Source organism: Artibeus jamaicensis, unplaced genomic scaffold (genome assembly GCF_021234435.1).
Source record: "Artibeus jamaicensis isolate MK-2021 breed Jamaican fruit bat unplaced genomic scaffold, CSHL_Jam_final contig_497, whole genome shotgun sequence".
Taxonomy (NCBI): Eukaryota; Metazoa; Chordata; class Mammalia; order Chiroptera; family Phyllostomidae; genus Artibeus; species Artibeus jamaicensis.
The window spans coordinates 10,345,072-10,363,909 of NW_026521863.1; the positions used below are offsets into that span (position 1 = coordinate 10,345,072).

The 18,838-nt window shown below is 39.5% G+C and overlaps 1 protein-coding gene across 10 annotated transcripts in view; it reads left to right on the top strand.

Annotated features, from left to right (window-relative positions):
* The window catches only part of SYNE1 (spectrin repeat containing nuclear envelope protein 1), a 404,650-nt gene that overhangs the window by 355,827 nt on the left and 29,985 nt on the right, over window positions 1-18,838 (top strand). For 9 of the 10 annotated variants that reach the window (XM_053668739.1, XM_053668745.1, XM_053668738.1 and 6 more), the window contains 3 exons: window positions 6,854-7,016; window positions 16,975-17,162; window positions 18,302-18,452. In XM_053668739.1, the coding sequence (XP_053524714.1) occupies window positions 6,854-7,016; window positions 16,975-17,162; window positions 18,302-18,452 (502 nt within the window). Of the gene's footprint in view, window positions 1-2,198; window positions 2,446-6,853; window positions 7,017-16,974; window positions 17,163-18,301; window positions 18,453-18,838 lie in introns of those variants that run through there. The other variant, XM_037157615.2, reaches the window with a different exon arrangement.

Consider the following 18,838-nt stretch of genomic DNA (forward strand, 5'->3'; position numbering starts at 1 on the left):
TTCAATGATACAGTACCTGTAAACCACTGAGCTCCGTGAAATGCTCACTAAATGTCAGCTCTCATCCCAGAGGGGCGTTAGAGGCTCTACATTAAGGGTGAGTAAACCGAGTACGTAGTGCCAGAAAAGGCTCCTGAAGTTGTAGTGGCTGGCTTGAGAAAGGGTTTCAGTCTAATGGGCGTTCCACCCACAGTAAAGGAGAAAGAAAGCTTCCTTCTTAGAATCTGTGGCTGTTATTAACTCATGGTGGCCAATTCAGAGGTGTCTGGCCAAGATCAGGAACACGATGTTGCAGAAAGTGTGGAAACAGCACAAAACTAATCAAAAGTCCGCAGTTTAGTCTACGTTGTTCTCTGGCTATGTGACCTAAGGCTGACTGCTTGACCTCTCTGAGCCCCAGAAACCTCATTTTCAAAATGCTCATTAAAATGATTGTCACATCTCCCATGAGATAACCCAAGGGGAAGAGCTGTGTATATTATAAAATGCTATACATGCTATCTTGTCCTTTTATATAACTGCAGAGTAGTTATTGTTTTAATACACCATGATTTATCCAATATTTTCCCTATGGGTGGACATTGATATTGTTGCCATTTTTTGCTGTTACCACGATTGTATCTTTAGAGCCTTGCATTACAGTTAGTACATTAGATTCAATATATCGTTCCAATGATAATGAAATAAAAACTTTTCTGTTTTGTTAACCCACGAGGAAAACAAAGTAAAATGAAAAGAAATTAACCTAAGGAAATAATGGCAATAACATTTTTAAAGATATCAAGTTTTGAAAAATATTAGTCACAATCAAGAAAAAATAAATTTGTCTACTCTTATGGATTCATGACCAATATATTTCTTTAAGCAAAGCTTGCATGTTTATATTCCTGATTGTAAAAAATAACTTAGAGAAGTGATTATTTTATTTAAAAATCACAATAGACTATCTTTAAATAGAAAGACTTGTAAAATAATTTTATAGCTTAGTATTCTGGAGTAAATTTCTTAAGTAAAATACAGCTTCAAGTCTTTAAAAAATTTTTTAAGATTTTATTTATTTTTTGGAGAAAGGATTAAGGAAGGGAGGAAGAGAAGGAGAGAAAGACTGATACGGGAGAGAAACAGCTATCCTCTCGCACGTCCCCAACTGCGGACCTGGCCCACAACCCAGGCATGGGCCCTGACTGGGAATCTAACCAGCAACCTTTTGGTTTGCAGGCTGGCACTCAATCCACTGGGCCACACCAGCTGGGGCCAGGTTTGTATCTTTTACAAGGAAAATGTGTTTCTCTTTTGAAAGCAGTCAGCTCATACAACCAGAACCAAATATCTTATTTTATTTTACTTGCAATGTATTATATAGGCCTTTTAAGAAGAACCTGGCAAATGTTATTTATTTAGTTATAATTTATTGGTGTGTGTATATACCTTAATTCAAAAAGGATTAAAACAGCCAACATTAGTCACATTGTATTAAATTACCAGTAATTAATAATGTGGCAGTTTATTTTCTTTAAAAACTTAAATTATGAAATTAATGTAGACTCAGTACAGAATATTTGGAAACTTTTGAAATTCACAAAAGAAAAAAGTTACCTGAAATTCCACCAAGCAAATGAACAGATTTTTTTATAGTCGTCTTAAAATGAACATGTTATTTGTATCACATTATATAATTATTTTTAAAAGGACAAAGGTTTTGAATATGTAAGTGAAGAATAATAGTTCCTCATTAGCATTCATGCTCAAATAGCCTACTCAAAAGTAAGACCAAGCACTTTCCCACAGAATAAATATCTTTTCCACCCCACTTTCCTGAACAACTCTAAAACCCCTACTCACACCACTGAGCCGGCACAGGAAACTGAAGAAAAAGAGAAGTTACCCCTTTTTGCTACTGCATTTGGCTGTACTTGTGGACGTCGTGTTTATTCGCATTTGGATGATTAATCTGTTTCGAATATTGTTTCCAAGTGAACAAATGCCCACAAGCAAAGTTGCTGGTCCTTCCAGAGCGACCGAGCGTCTGCAGCCGGCCTTATTTTTGATATGCTTCTTTCTTTAGAGCCGGTGCCTCCGCCTCCTTGCAGATTACCCTGATCCTTTTCCCCTCCTCACCCTCGTGGCCTACATTCCAGGAGATCAAGCCTGGCACATGTTAATGAATGTAGGTTTTATTTAGAAACATGACCACTTGTCACTGCTCAGTGTCATATTATCAGGCAGAGACTTACCAACATTTGTCTAGAGTGAGCGTTTTCATACTTCCAAACAGAGACAAGGGGACACTTTCATCCCCACGCAGGATTCAGCCTTTTGCTCTGCAGGCCTAACTTTTGCAGGTGGAAGCTTCATGGTGGTGGCGGAAGCTCTGTGTGCTTGGAGGATGGCGGAGGACGGCTGTGCGGACGTGGATCTCCCAGAGTGTAACTGCGATGTCACAAGGCAGGCATCTCCTCGAGTTTCTTCCATTGTGCATAGCTTTCATGTTACGTGGGCTTTATACGTTAGAGGCTGGAGCTTTACTCTGTCTCTGCCTTTGCCAATGTTAAGTGGAGAGGATTGGGGTGAGGAGGTTGCTGGCTGTGGACTCGGAGAGTTATTTGTTGGTTTGTTTTCTTGTCCCCCTACTGGGCAGGTGGAGCTGGATGAAAAGGTTAATGAACTTGGTTATGGCTTGGCATTCCAGTTGTCTCTGGACTGTGTGCGTCATCCGGGGGATATGGCTACTGTAGAGCCTGAGACACAGGAAGGAGCTTCAGAAAAAAATCCAGTTAGTCCCTCGTTTGCTATTTAAAGGACGGGACCTGATGGAACTGAAATTCAGCCTCCACCAGTTCACAGCACTGTGGCCGAACGCTTTCCCTTTGTTAAATGAAAATCTACTCATAGGTTAAGTGCCTGGAGGGTTTTATGTGTAAGAAAAAGTTGTTTCTGGTTAGGTTTGTCAGTGGGTTTTGGTCAGTAACTAGTATAAAAATTTTAAAACATATGCAAGATATAGAAATTTATATCTAAAATAGTACTTTATGCAAATGTTTATTTCATGTTTTTTCCAGTTAGAATATCATTGTCTCAATAATTTTCATTTGACTTTTAAAAATATCTTATCTCATAACATGCCCCAAAGAAATTCCTATTGTCAAATAGGACTTATTAATGTTACTTTTGGTGCTGTTTACATTGAGAATATATATTTTTGGTTTTAGTTTATGTATCTACTAAATTAATTTGAAAGAAAGTAGTAAGATATCTATCTATTAGATATATGTGTGCATGTGTGTATATGTATATATATACATATATATATTCATGTGACAATGTTAAGGATTAAGAAGCTGGACAAGTGGATGTAGTAGTGGACTCCTTCTTCAGCAAGGTCAAGGGCCAAGAAGGCACATTGGACTGCACAGCAGACCCATAAGCTGCAGGGACTTCCAGATTTAACAGGCTTGTAAACTCACCTGGTCTTGTAACATCCATAAACATCTACTTTGAATTATAATTCTGCGTGCTACCAAAAAGAATGTTGCTCAAACTTGTTATAATGCCAGATAAATAAAAATAATTGTAACGTTCTATCCAAGCATAGTCTTATGAGAAAAAATATGGATCATTTCTCTTAAAAAGTGATCCTTGTCCTTCAAATAGCAAGTTTAATAAACTCAGGAAGATGCATGGGGCTTTTACTATCCATTCTCTCTCAGCTCACACCTGTCCCCCACAACACACACACACACACAATATATTTTGCTGTTTGTAGTCAAATACACGTATTTAAAAATGTGAAAGGAGAACCACTTAAATACTCACAGCATTGACTTTGCTAAGATTTACACATTCATCTGAAAGAGGAACTTGGCCCCAGTGGATTATATGAACAAGTATTTCCATGTCACAATGCCCTTGACGCATTGCACACTAACTCTCCGACCATCGGAACTCATTCGGCATTATACGAGATGGCTAATCCTGTAAACTGTCTGGCTAGTGTAGACAATATCCAGTGAAACAGTGTTTACTCACACTTCTTTGTGCCTCGGGTCCTTTAATCATTTTTCTCAACAAATTTTGAATCAAGAAAATGAATTTCAGTACAAAGAAACCATTTTCAAATGTTGGACTTCAAAGGACAATTTAAATATATGTTTAATATCATTAATTAATGCCCACTAAATTTAAATATAAAGTACATTAACTAAGTAAAACTATTTTACTTAGAAACATGATTATTAATATTTAGCAGGCATTTAAGAAGTATACAGCTTTGTGCCACGCTTAGCATGGCAAGGGAAAGGGAAGAGCAAAAGCGGAAATTCATAGCCTCAGCTCTCCAAGGAACTTACCAGAGGGAGAGAACCTTGTTCGAAAGTAAACCAGGGAGATAAAATAACAGTAAGGAGGAAGCAAGCACCGCAGTTCTCCTCTGACCTCTGGCTCCAAACAAAACCCAGATGATATTAGGAGGTTGTTATAAACCCCATCCGAAAGCATAGTCAGCACTCCAGTCTTACCGAATCTGAAGACAGGAAGCTGGTCAAGTGGGAGAGGTCCCTGAGAGGTGTTCTTACCAGGGGAAAACCAGGACAGGCATCTCGGTACAGTGAGCCCTTCTTTGGTCCTGTTCCAGTCAGTTTATTGATTGTAAACTATCCTTTCAGCCTGGGACGCACAGCAGATGGCCAGGGCTGTGTGAATCTCCAAGCCCGTGCTGTGGGCTTGGCTAGAAGTCTCCCCCCAAGCTTGGCACCCGGGAGCCATTCTGAAACTGCCATTCACTGACTGACAACCAAGTACATGAATAGTGTCTTGAGCAAAGTGAATGGATTGTGTGTAAAAGTTCCTGGAATTATTATACAAGGCTGATACCTTGAAATGTCCTGGGGACACAGTGCAATTTATATTTATAAAGCTAATTAGAGAAGTATTATTTTGAATGGAATTACAACTAATGATAGACATATTGCAACACACGCTTTCAATACCCTAATCAATAGGCTATATTGTGAAGTAGGATCATAATTTTAAAATACCTTTTTCAATACAACATAAGATAATGCATTTCATAGTGCCTTCCTGAACTGAATTGTTATTCAGATATAGGCACTATTATTATTATTATCATAATTAATGAAATATAGATATTATTAAGCCCTGACCACAGTGAAAATCCTTTTAAACATATTTGTATGACTGAGGAAATTGATTGTATCACGACTAGATTTTCATTTGAGAAACACTGATTTTAGAAACTGTAAGAGAAGTGGTGATAAAGTTTTATGCAATTAAAAGTCATCAAAATGCTCCAAATTCTTTGGTTACGAAACATTTTCTTCAAAGCAGTGTTTCTTTTCCAAAGAAGCCCATGACAGTGATCAGAGGGGGTGTGGGGGACGCAGGGATGAGAAGTTGGCAGGTGCCTGGGTCATTCTACAGGTGCCACGCCATGTCTGCTGTCCTTCACTGCCTCCTTTCTCAAAATAGTTAACAGTATTCCCTGACCATAAGTGCATTGCTTCAGCCAGATGCAACCTGTTTTCTGTTTTCTTGATGAACTATTCACTTAGGTTCAGCAGGGCCTTCCTTATTGCCAGGTCACGAGTCCTCTTTGTAGGCCTTGTCGTACATCTGCCCTGCTCTGCATCAACCCGGTAGACCAGGAGTCCCCGGTTTTAGTCTGCATAAGACTCCTGTGGAGTACTTGTTAATAATGCACATCCCCTGGCTGCAGGTGCACAGTTGCTGATTCAACAGGACTGGGTTGACATTTAGGAATATGCATGTGTATGAGCAAACCAGGCGAATCTAACAGAGGAGGCTTTCAGGTCATACTTTGACCACACCCTTTCACTGGGCTTCAACTCTAGGCCAGTAGCCCCTACACCAATGCAATCAACTCCACCCTCTCCTCAGGACCTGAGAACTCCATTTCCATACATGTCTGTCTGCCTGATCCCTTGGACTCCTTGTATGCAGAACTTAATCTTAATGCACCATTATTCCCAAGAACTCGCTCCTCATCCTGTATACTCTGAGCAGCAGCATCCTTCTAGCCACCCAGCTGCAAAACACACTGTTCTTAACGCCTCCTGCCTCACATCATGCCAGTTCATGAACACAGCAATCTAGTCCTCGCCTCTGTTCTCACTGTTTCCCAAGTGTAGGCTCTGATGGAAGCTGGTTGGGCCCTTCTACTTACTTCCTGAATGGGGTGTCACAACAGCTTCACTTCAAACTTACACACTCAAACTCAGAACTGGTCTTATCATTCTGTGGCTAATAAAGCTTGGTGAAGTTCCTGTTTATCTTTCACACTGCATTCCAACCCATTCTCATGTCACTACAGATTATAATCTTATAATCTCACTCTGGTCTACCCACGAGTTTCTCATGCTCCCTCTTCATCTCCCTCCTGCCCTCATTTTCCATCCCCTGTACCCAAGGCTCCTTGGTACTACAGCACCATGCCTTCAAAAATCTCTGCTTTCCCCCAGGAATTCTTCTTAGGAGTATAAACAGTATATTGTTTATGGAAATAACAATTTTTCGTGACAACCATTAGGGTTCTATCCCTGTGATATTATTATAGCTCTATTGAATATAACCATAGCCAATATTTACTGATTTTTCCCCATGTGCCCTGGAGTATTAGATGCATTTAAACTTCACGAGGACTCTCCATCTCCATGTTATAGATGAGGAAACAGAGACACGGGACGGTTGTGTCACACAACCAGCAAGTGGCTGAGCCAGGATGAACTTGGGCTTTGGGCACTTTGACTGTAGAACTAGTGCCCCCTTCTGCTATAAGGGCCTTTCGTGGACACTGATGCTTGTCCTCCTCTGCCCACAGGATAAAGAAGCTGAAGGAGACTCTGGTCGCCATACAGCAGCTGGACAAGAACATGAGCGGCCTGAGGACGTGGCTGGCTCACATTGAGTCAGAGCTGGCCAAGCCCATCGTCTACGACTCCTGCGACTCAGAAGAAATACAGAGAAAGCTAAATGAGCAGCAGGTAAGACTTAAAGGGATTGAAGAAAATAAATAGGCTTTTGAATATCTGTCCTCCTGGCCAGGACAGCGGGGTGGGGCTGGGAGGTGAATAGGGATGGAAAATCAGGAGGAAGCCCAGCAGGTTCAGTGAGAAAGGGGAGGCCTTGGCTAGGCAGCTGCTTGGGACAGATGAGTCCCACGTCACCAGAGTTAGCTCCAGAGATAGGCCATCCTAGGGTCGGTGCTATTGGTCCACCAGGAGCCGTCCTAAGACGGTGGGTCAGCTGGAGCTGCAGCGATGGATCTAGAACAATCTGACAGTTTTGTTGGTTTTTTTGTGGGTCACTGTCCCATCACCATTAACTTAGAAAGGAGCCCTTTTCTTCCTGCACATAGTAGCATCTGCAGAAAGCTGAGAGTGCACACTTAGAGATTTTAGAGTCTAAAGTAATTCCCTTCCGCACACAGCCATTGCCCCTTCCTGTGTTCCAGACAGCACATCGCACTGGTGCACAGTACTCAGCCCACCGAAGCAAAGGGGGCGACCCTGAGAGGTGCACACAGAGGGCATTTTCACCTCCCACTCCCCTTGCTCGTTCCTGCTAAGCAGAAAGGACTCCAGTTGTCATTGTAACACCATGAATCCCCTGAAAAAGGATCACTACTCCGTGCCTTTAGATAGAAACTGTTGGTACTCTGGCTACTTTTATTAGTATTTAGGACACTATAGCCAAGTTGTTTAACCTGAAAAATGTATAACATGTATATAAACAGATCTAATTCTGCAGTCCTATGAAATAGTTTCTATATTTACTTTATTTTACAAACTATTTAAACCAATGAGAATAGGTATTAAAATATATATATATTTTTAGGCATCAGCTTTACTTTGCTATTTAAATTAGCATTTATTTTTAAAAACAATTGTTAGCAGGGTTTTTTTTTAAATTTTTGTAAAGTTAAATCCTCTGATTGACTTTTTGATATTTAAAATTCTGATGATGACATTTGAGGGGGGTCATAGTTGGCCTTCAATAATTCAGATTCCCTGAAGAACATGGTAATGATAACTAGAGGTGATAAAGTTAAAATCTAATGATTAGTATTGTCATTTAGCAAATGTTAAGAAAATCAAAACAGTAAATACAGCAAATTGATTATATACGTTTATAGACCTACCCACTACTAAAACTCCAATAACATGATAGTGAACGAGGGAAAAAAGTCAAAACTCACAATGGCAAAGAGAACAGAAGTGATGATAGAGATGACAGTCATCCAACAGAACTCTGGAAGCAAGTGAATAGATGGATAATGATGGCGTTCACAGACAGAGGAAGGAGAAAGATGAGTTGTGCCAGAGTTCCAAGAGGGCTCAGAAGTAGAGGTGTTAAATCTTCAGGGCTTTAAAATGGAAGATTGATTAAAGGTCTGAATAAGGAGTGATTAGACTTCAGATCCCTCCCCAAGCTCAGCTAGTCAGGCAGTGTTGCTTTGTTTTCTGCAGTAGACAACTCAAAGATTAGCTCCTGGAGAAGGCAAACCAGAGGGACTCTGGACTCGGGGGTACAGGCCACCATTGAGGCTGGAAACGCAACACTGAAAACAGAGAGAAAGACTCCTTACCAAATGGCGCACCCCCCACCCCACTCACCGGATCCCCGGTGTCACTAGCCAGGTTTATACCACAGCCAGGATTTAGGCAAGAGCTTAAAATTCTAATCCAGTTACTGGGCACGAAAACCCTATATGCATCCAGGAACAAACAAAACAAAGCAAAGCCATTATAAAATTTCAGAACATGGAGGATAAAGAGAAGACCTTGAAGGCTTCCAAGATGAAAAAATCTAATTTTTCCAAAACAGTACTGGATGCCAGAAGACAATGGCACAATGCCTTACAGAAGTTAAGAAAACTGTATCTAGTTTTAGAGTATTCCACCTGCCACTTAAATGTGTAAGTTATTTACCTCCTATAAACGCATTTGTGAGAAGCTGATTAAAGATACACTACCTAGGCTGAAATGAGAGGGAAAATCAATATCCAACCCAGGAGAAAGGGAAGGACAGCCCCAGGATAAAGGGAAAGAGGTGTCCCAGATGACAGTTGCACCGCAGCCTGGAGAACACCGTCCAGAACGGAAGACAGCCGGCTCCGGGCAGACGTCTCCAAGGAGGCAAACACTTGAACCAGATTACCTCGCGGCCTTACCCGCACTGGAAGGAGTTTCATTAGCTCCCTAAGAAGGGGAACAGAAACCAGCAGTATCAATTTTAAAGAGAAAAAACAGGGAGAGAGAAGAGGAACAACGATTAAATCCAGAAAAACAAAAAGTTGCACAAAACAAGAAATATAACCATAGCCTAATTTGTGGTTCAAATGTGAAAAATAGTAAATAACCATCATCGTGCAAACAGCTATAAGAGATGGAAATGGTTGTTCCAGGGCATTACTTCATTGGAAGCTTAGTGGTAATTTTTGACTTTTGAATATATTAATATATGTTCACATTACCTTTCAATTAAATTTTAAATAAAAGTTTTAAAAAACCATATACCAGTGATCAAAGGTAAAGACTTCCTGGGTTCAAACCCTGGTTTCACCATTTTCTGCATGCCCTGGGGCAAAGTGATGAACTGTTTTAACCGTCAGATTTTTGGTGTGTTGAATCTGAATACATGGCTCATAGTATTATTGTGAAAAATAATGAGAAAAGCACTTAGCACAGCACCTAGGACAAAGTGGGTGCTTAGTCCCTTTTATTTTAATCATGGAGGATTTACCACAGTTTTCTCTGTGGATGATGTTTGACCACAGTTCTGTAAAAACTGAAGCGTTTGGGGTGCATGTGGTAAAAGCCAGATAAATAAATGGCAGTCTGTCTCCAAAGGGAAAAGTTCTGACCAATATTTAAATGGACCGATTAAATTGATGAGAAATGCATTTTCTTTTATTTCCCCATGTGGAGCTTTTGTATGTTTCTCTTGCCAGTGGACTTAATTCTTGTAACTTAATTGGACGGAAATATACGTAGACTTAACAGGGCTTCAGAGAGCATTTTGTCAAATTTTTCTGTGTTACAGATGAAGAAAAAATTCAGAGATGCTATGTAACCAGTGCAAGACCATTACCAGTGGAGGTTAAAGCTAAAATTAAAATCTTTATCTGTATTAGGGCACTTATGTATAATTATAAAAGCCCTTAAGCTTTACTTTCTATATTGATTTTAACAAAAGTTTGAGCAGAAGCACCAAGGGACTTTTTTCCAGTATTTACTTGGTCAGACTCCTGGAGGTAAATAAAAATGTGCACCCACCCCATGGCTGGGTCCTCTACAATTTTTAATTCACACTGAGCCTCTAGCAACCTATGCATTGCAGTTCTGCTTTGCACACCCCAGTACTGGTTCCACAGTGGCCTCTGTCACGAGCCTGTCCTCTGAGACAGATTCACACATATATAGAGGAGTGACGTCACCAAGACGGCAACGTAGGTTGTTTCTGACCTACGTCCCCCTCACAAGAAGACCGACAAGCAACCACCTATCCATAGACAAGATACCAGTGTGAAAATCCCAGCACCGGGTGGTGTGGCTGACGCACCCACCCTGGATGCCAGAGACCTGGAGAATCCAGTTAGAAGGGTAAGAGGAGTAGCTGCACTCTGACCTTATCATCCGTCCCCAGAGTCACACAGCATTGCACTAAGAGCACCCCCTAGACCCAGAGCATTGCGCCACCAGGGCTCCTGGAGTCTGTGGTTTCTCCAGCAGGAAAGAAAAAGGCCAAGGTGGACATCCAGCTCCCTTGTCTATATTGTAAGATATTGTAAGTTTCCCAGGGGACTCACTTGGGTCTCTCCTCATGGAGATCACTAGAAGAATCTGGGGGGCTTGACCACCGAGGATCAGACAGAACAAAGAAGATGGGTGGGACTTAGAGCAACCAGGACTCAGATCTTGGTAGACTGCATTCCTGCTTGCAGCTGCGCCCAAGCAGAGATCTCTGCCTATCTGTAGAGCCCAATCAGTGGCCCCAGTTGGCCTTGGAGTTCAGTTGACAGTTCTTCCTAATTTGAGTGCCTGCACAAAGGGCCATACTGGCCTTTGGTGCCCTTTCTACCACCCAGTCTGAGCAGGGAAACAACTCCTCAGCCCTGCCCAACAGCTGAGCATGGCTTTCATCCTGTCACACCAGCGAGCCTGGCGAGAGAACCCAGGCAGCCACAGAGCCCATTCAACAGTCCTGCTAGGGCTGGGAGCCAAGCCAGCAGCCCTACTCAGCTGTTAATCATAGCTTCTGGTCCCTGAATAGAGACCTTAGGCAGCCTCAGCTTCCAGTCGATAGCCCTGCAGGCCAAGGAGCCCAGTATAACCCCTCTCATCAGTGGAATCCAGCCAAGGGCCTTCTCTGATTGCTGAGTACAGCCTGCAACCTTGCCCAAGGAGATATCCCATCCAGTGACTGCCCAGGCACCAAGCATAACCCACAGCCCCACCTGACTAAAAAGCCTGGACATCAACCCAACTTGACCCTTGAACAGTCTCTAGCCCTACCCACTGTCAGACATGGCAGGCATCTCCAGGTGAGAGAGCCTGGCCTTCTACCTTGCCCAACAGGGTTGCATAGCCTATGACCTACCTGATGGCAAAGCCCAGACTGTGGCCTCACCAACTCCAGGGCACGGCCTGCAGCCCTGAATGATCACAGAGCATAGCCTAAAGCCCATTCCAATTGCAAATCCCTGTCCGTGTGCCCACTGGAACACAGAATTTAACCAGCAGTGTTACCTGGTCTGAGAGCGCAACATGAGACCCACCCAACTAGGAGCAATTGCAGAGCCCAACAGCTGCAATACCTGCCCCACTCAGAACATGGAAGGTTTTTCAGGATGTGTTATATGTTAGGCTAGAGAACAAGTCTCAACAAATTCAAAAACATAAAAATTATATCAAGTATTTTTTCCAACCACAATATTAAGAAACTAAATATCAATAACAGGAAGAAAGTCAGAAAATTTACAAATATGTGGAAATTAAACAACATACACCTGAAAAATAAATGGATCGAAGAGGAAACCAAAGGGAAGTAAAAATATCTTGAGATAAACAAAAAATAAAACACAATATACCAAAATCTGAAGGATACAACAAAAGCAGTTCTAAGAGGGAAATTTATACTGATAAATGCCTACATTAAGATAAAGATTTCAAATAAACAACCAAACTTTACACCTTAAGGAACTAGAAAAGAAGAAAAAAACTAAGCCCAAAGTTGACAGAAGGAAGGAAATAATAAAGATTAGAGCAGAAATGAATGAAATGGAGATTAGGAGAGCAATAGAAAAGGTTAATAAAACTGAGCAGTTCTCTGAAATGCTAAACAAAATAGACAAACCTTTATAAAGTAGACTAACCAAGAAAAAAGACAGAGGGCCCAAATAAATAAAAAGTATAAATGAAAGTAGAGACACTATAAGAAATACAAAGGATCATAAGACACTACTGTGAAAAATTATACACCAACAAATTGGACAACTTAGAAGAAATGGATAAACTCCCAAAAACATACAACCTACCAAGACTGAATCAGGAAGAAATAGAATATCTGAACAGATCAATAATGAATACAGAAGCTGAATCAGTAATCAAAAACCTCCCAATATGAAATATTCCAGTACCAGATGGTTTTACAGGTAAAATTTGTCCAACATTTAAAGCTGATTTTTCTCATTCTTCAAACATATTGAAAGGAACATTCTCAAACTCATGTTATAAGGCCAGTATGACCCTAATACCAAAGGCAGGTGAGTACACCACAAGGAAACTATAGGGTAATGTCCCCAATTAATACAAATGTAAAAATTCTCAAGAAAGTACTAGCAAACTATATTCAACATCACATTAATAGGATCATACACCATGATCAAGTCGGATTCATTCCTGGAATGCAAGAATGGTTCAACATATCAAATCAACAAATGTGATACATCACATTACTAGAATGAAAGATAAAAATCATTTAATCATCTCAATAAATGCAGAAAAAGCATTTGACAAAATTAAAGTTTTTCCTCTAAGATCAGAAGTAAGCAGACAAAGGTACTCACTCTCACCAATCCTATTCACTGAAAGTTCTATCCAGAGCAATCAAGCAACAAAAAGAAGTAAGTGGTGTCCAAACCAGAAGAGAAGATATGGAATTGTCTCTGTCTGCAGATGACATGATCTCATATATATAAACTCTTAAAGATTCCATCAAAAAACTTACAGCTAATAAACAAATTCAGTAAAGTTGTAGGATACAAATTCAACATATGAAAGTCAGTTACATTTCTATACACTAATAATGAATTATCTGAAAAAAATCTTTTTTACAATAGCATCAAAAGCAATAAAATACTTAGGAAAATTTAACCAAGGTAGTAAAGAAGCTGTGCATTTAAAACTATTGATGAAGGACATTGAAATGGAAAGAGGCCCCATATTCACAAATTGGAAGAGTTAATATTATTCAAATGTGCATATAACCAAAACCATCTATAGATTCGATGCAGTTCTTAGCAAGATCTCAATAGCACTTTTTACACAAATAATCCTAAAATTTATATAGAACCACAAAAGACTCCAAACAACCAAAGCAGTCTTGAGATAGGAGAGCAAAGCCTGATTTTAAACTGCATTGCAAAGCTATCATAATCAACACAGTATGGTATTGGCCTACACACAGACATGTAGACGACTGGAACAAAATCAAGCCCAGAAATAAACCTATGCATATACAGTCAACTAATGCTTAATAAGGGAGCCAAGGATACTCAATGTGGAAAGAATAATCTCTTCAAAAATGTTGGGTGAACTGGATATTTACATTGAAAAGAATGGAACTAGACACCTAGCTTACGCCACACACAAAAATTAACTTTAATGGAGTAAAGCCCTAAATGTAAAACCTGAAACCATAAAAGTAGATGAAAACATAGGAGGAAAGCTACTTGACATTGACCTTGGCAATGATTTTTTTTGATATGACATCAAAATAAAACCAACAAAAACAAAAGTAGAACTAAATCAAACAACAAAAAAGCTGCACAGTAAAAATAATGATCAAACAGTTGAAAAGGCAACATATGGAATGGAAGAAAATATTTGCAAACCACATATCTGATAAGAGGTTAATATACAACATATATTAAAAACTTATCAGCTAATAATAATAATAATCCAACTAAAATGGTCAAAGGACCTGCCTGAATAGACATTTTTCCAAAAAAGATATTCAAGTGGTCAACAGGTACATGGAAAGATGCTCAGTATCACTAATTATCATGGAAATACAAACCAAAACTACAATAGGATATTCCTTGTCAGAATGGTGATTAAAAAGACAAGAGATAGTAACTACTGGCAAAGATGTGGAGAAGGGGGAACCCTTGTGCTCTGTTGCTGGAATGTAAAGGGGTGTGTCCACTATAGAAAATATTATTGAGGTTCCTCAAAAAGTTAAAGCTAGAATTGTTGTATGATCCAGCAGTTGCACTTCTAAGTATGTATCCAAGAAAATGAAATCACTATCCTGAAGAGGTATTTTCAACCCCAAGTTCACTGCAGTTTTATTTACAACAGTGAATACATGGAAACAAACTAAGTATCCATCAATGGATAAATGGGTAAACAAAATGGATAAATGGATAAACCAGATGGTAAAGCCATCTGGTGCTGGACATTTTTTTATTGGGAGGTTTTTGTTTTTATATTTATAACACACACACACACACACACACAATGGAATATTATTCACTCATAATAAGAAGAAAATACTGGAATGAATGAATGGATGAACTTGGACCAATGGACCACATGGATGAACTTGAGGTCATTGTGCTAAGTAAAACAAGTCAGACAGAGAAATAATAATGTTATATTACCTTATATGTCAAATCTAAAAAAAAAAAACTAAACTCATAGAAACAGAGTAGATTAGTAGCTGCCAGAAGTGGGGGTGGGAGGTGGGGTCAGGGGTTGCATGAAGGTAGTCAAAGGGTACAAATTTCCCACTATAAGAAAAATAAGTTCTGGAGATGTAATTTATAGCATGGTGATTATAGTTAACAATGCTATGTCATACATTTGAAAGTTGCTAAGAGAGTAGATCTTAAAAGTTCTCAACACACAAATTTGAACTGTGGGGTAATGGATGTTAACTAAATTTACTACAGTATCACTTCATAAATAGTCATACATCAAATCATCACATTGTACACTTTAAATTTACACAGTGTAGTATGTCAATTGTGTTGCACTAAAGCTGTAAAAAAACCTTTTAAGTAGTTGGGAAAAATTAAATCAACATGCTGTAACTTCTTTAAATGAATACATTGTGTTCATGTACTGAATACTTCTCCCAAATGCATATTCTTATCCATGCTACACTTTAAGAAATGCAATTTACTTGGATATCACATTCTCAGAAATCTCTATCTTTATCTTTGAGCACATATCAAGTTTAATTTTTGTAATATTTTATTTTATATTTTTTAGATCAGCAATTTCTGTGATAACTTTCACTAACTGAAAGAAGTTATGCAAGAGTTCTGAAAGGCCTGTGTAGTGATATAAAAATATTTTTAGTAGAATTTATCTCCTGTGTCTAGTTTATAAAATCTCTAATAATTAATCAGAGGCACTGTTATTACACTTAATAAGAAGCTAACATTTGTATAAAAGGCATTGATTGGAACATAGTGTTAAGGAGGAAAAAGGGATGAAGAATATGCACATGAGAATATAAATTCCAGCTATCCGAGTAAGTTGGGGAATTATCATTAGAACAAGAGAAATGCTAGGCATATTCTAGAGCTGTATCAAAGAAAAGGAAAATATATTAAGGACCTGAATAAATAGGTCAGGCAAAAGAAATGGCACTGGTAAGCCTCACTTTTAATGATGAAATATCTTGAGTAAATTGAGTTAAAAGCTCAATAGAAAAAAATGTTATGTTTTACACTTACATTCTTTGCAGTCAATATAAAGATTTTACATGGTAGAACTCTGGAGAAATTCAGTGCCTTGTTTATTATTATAACCTATTTTCTACATTTGAAATTGCTCACTGAGCCCTGGCCAGGTTGCTCAGTTGGCTGGGGCATCATCCAGCCAACTGTACACTGGAAGGTCACAGATTTAATTCCTGGTCAGGGCATATACCTCGGCTGAGGGTCCGATTGCTGGTCAGGGAGCCTACATGAGGCAAACAATTGATGTTTTTCCCTTACATCAATATTTTTTTCTCCACTACCTCCTTCCTCTCTCTCTAAAGAGCAATGGAAAAAATGTTCTCAGGTAAGGATAAGGTATATATGTATATAGTTTGTATATAATATATATATACGTGTGTATATATATATATATATATAAATAAATAAAATAAAATTGCTCACTGAGGAAGTTGCTGATGGTAATGATGATTTCGTCATACATGGTAAAGAACCTAGGTCTTTTAAACTCATGGTGCCTTTTAGCAATGGTGGAATTAACTGCCTAAAACAATTTGCAGGTCTTTAGAGATCAAATCCTAGTTCCTGAGTGCCAGCTCTTAATAGGAACACATGTATTCCTTTAATCGATGGATTGGAATGAGAATGATATATTTGTGAAGTACAGTCTGGGGCAAGATTCGTTTTTTTAATCACTAAAGAAGCTCATTTTATTCTTAAGTATGAAATATACTTGAAGTAGTCTATTTCATTTGTTCGGTTTGTGGTTTTGTATTGCTCACATAGCTGGAATATTTCCAGAATAATTTTCCCATACTTTTGAGCTCACTGTATTTCATAAATGAAGCTGATGACACTTCAGGTATTGAAGGAAAGGAAATACTTGTCAAGGTTTGACCTAACCATTCGTCAGCCGACGGATGCTGGGACACGTTCTCCCATCTGCATGTAAGGCTTTCAGTGAAGCCATGTCTCGTTCCCTGCAGGAGCTTCAGAGGGACATAGAGAAACACAGCACGGGTGTGGCCTCCGTCCTCAACCTGTGCGAGGTCCTGCTGCATGACTGTGACGCTTGCGCCACGGACGCAGAGTGTGACTCCATCCAGCAGGCTACACGGAACCTGGACCGGCGATGGAGGAACATCTGTGCTATGTCCATGGAAAGGAGACTCAAGTAAGCTGGGGCATTCAAACCACTGGGAAAGAGGGAGGGCCAAAAAGGAAAAAGAAATTGACCCAGAGCAGCCATTGTTCACTATTTCCCTTTGGTTGAAATGTCCAAAAATGGCCTTGGCTTTCCAAGCTTGTTGTTGTCTACATTTAGTTGGAAAAATAAGTAGATATAAAGATAATATGACCATATAAAAGTAATATATAAATATGATAAGCCAAGTTATGTCTGACCTAACTGTTAAATATAATTCAGAAAAATATGCCTCTGCTGAGTATATACGATGCTACAGAATCATTGGTTGAAAAAATAACATTCTTATCCTGGCTTGTGTGGCTCGGTTGGTTGAAGAGTTGCCCCATAAACCAAAAGGTCACAGTTGGTTTCCCTGTCAGGGCACATACCTGAGTTGTGGGTTTGGTCCCAGGTTGGGGCTTGTACGTGTATGAAAGGCAATCAATTGATGTTTCTCTCTCACATATATGTTTCTCTCCCTCTTTCTCCCTTCCTTCCCCTCTCTCTAAAATCAATAGACATGTCCTTGGGAAAGGATTTTAAAAAAGAAAGAAAAATAACATTCTCATGTTAAAAATTAAATAATAAAACAAAGGGCTTATCTGTAAGCCCTTTGAAATGCAAGGCAGTAAAATATAGTATGTTAGAAAATTATCATAATAATTTAAGGCATATCATCTTTTTGCTCTCTGGGGAACTCCTGAAAGCTTAATATTTATCTTGCTGTCGTAGATCGATTTTGACGAGGGTGAGTTTGACATTGGACTTTAATGGATTTTCAGACCTTGTGTTGCTTCAGTAGAGCCTTGGCATGCGTGTGCGCTGCACACACCGTGTTGCCCTTCTAAACTAAGCGAGTTCACATTATGTGCATGTAACAATCAATTTGACTAGTTCCAAATCCAGAGTGCAGGATGTGTATAAAAAAAAAAAAAAAGGAAAAGAAAACAGCTGTTTCATTTCAGCTCCAACAGTTGTCTCCTTTTCACTCCAGTCCAATTTGGCTCAAGGCACAGGCAGTGTCTAGCACAGCAGTTTCTGGTTTGGGCATTCTTAGTCCTGGGCCGGGCTCTGGGGCATAGACTGCCTCTGACAACCTGATTCTGTCCTCTCGTTTTCTGTGTCAGAATTGAAGAGACATGGCAACTGTGGCAGAAGTTTCTGGATGACTATTCGCGTTTTGAAGATTGGCTCAAGATTTCCGAAAAGATAGCTGCTTTCCCCAGCTCTTCTGTGGTGCTCTATACGGTTGCCAAGGAAGAACTGAAGAAATTCGAGGTGATTTATCATTCCAGATCTTTAGTCCTTAATTTGCTGTGAGAGTAGCCAGCTGGTAGTTGGTGTCCCAAGACATAAAATACTCACCCACACATTTTTTGTTCAGACAGCTGGGGGATGACTTTGTAGTCATCTTTATTGTTACCTCACAGGGAGGCAGAGAAGCAGGAAAGGGGGGGGTTTCTTTTAAGATTATCGAGAATTGCAAATACAGTACAAAATAATGAAGAGTTCTGTTAGAAAATAAAAATCGTGATCCCCCCCCACCAAAGATCTTGGTATTCTTTGTATTTCACGATTCTTCACAATCAACTATTTACAATTAAACTATGTGGTTTTCTCCCTGGCTGTGTGGCTTTGAAGGGTCACTGGTTCTATCCCTAGTC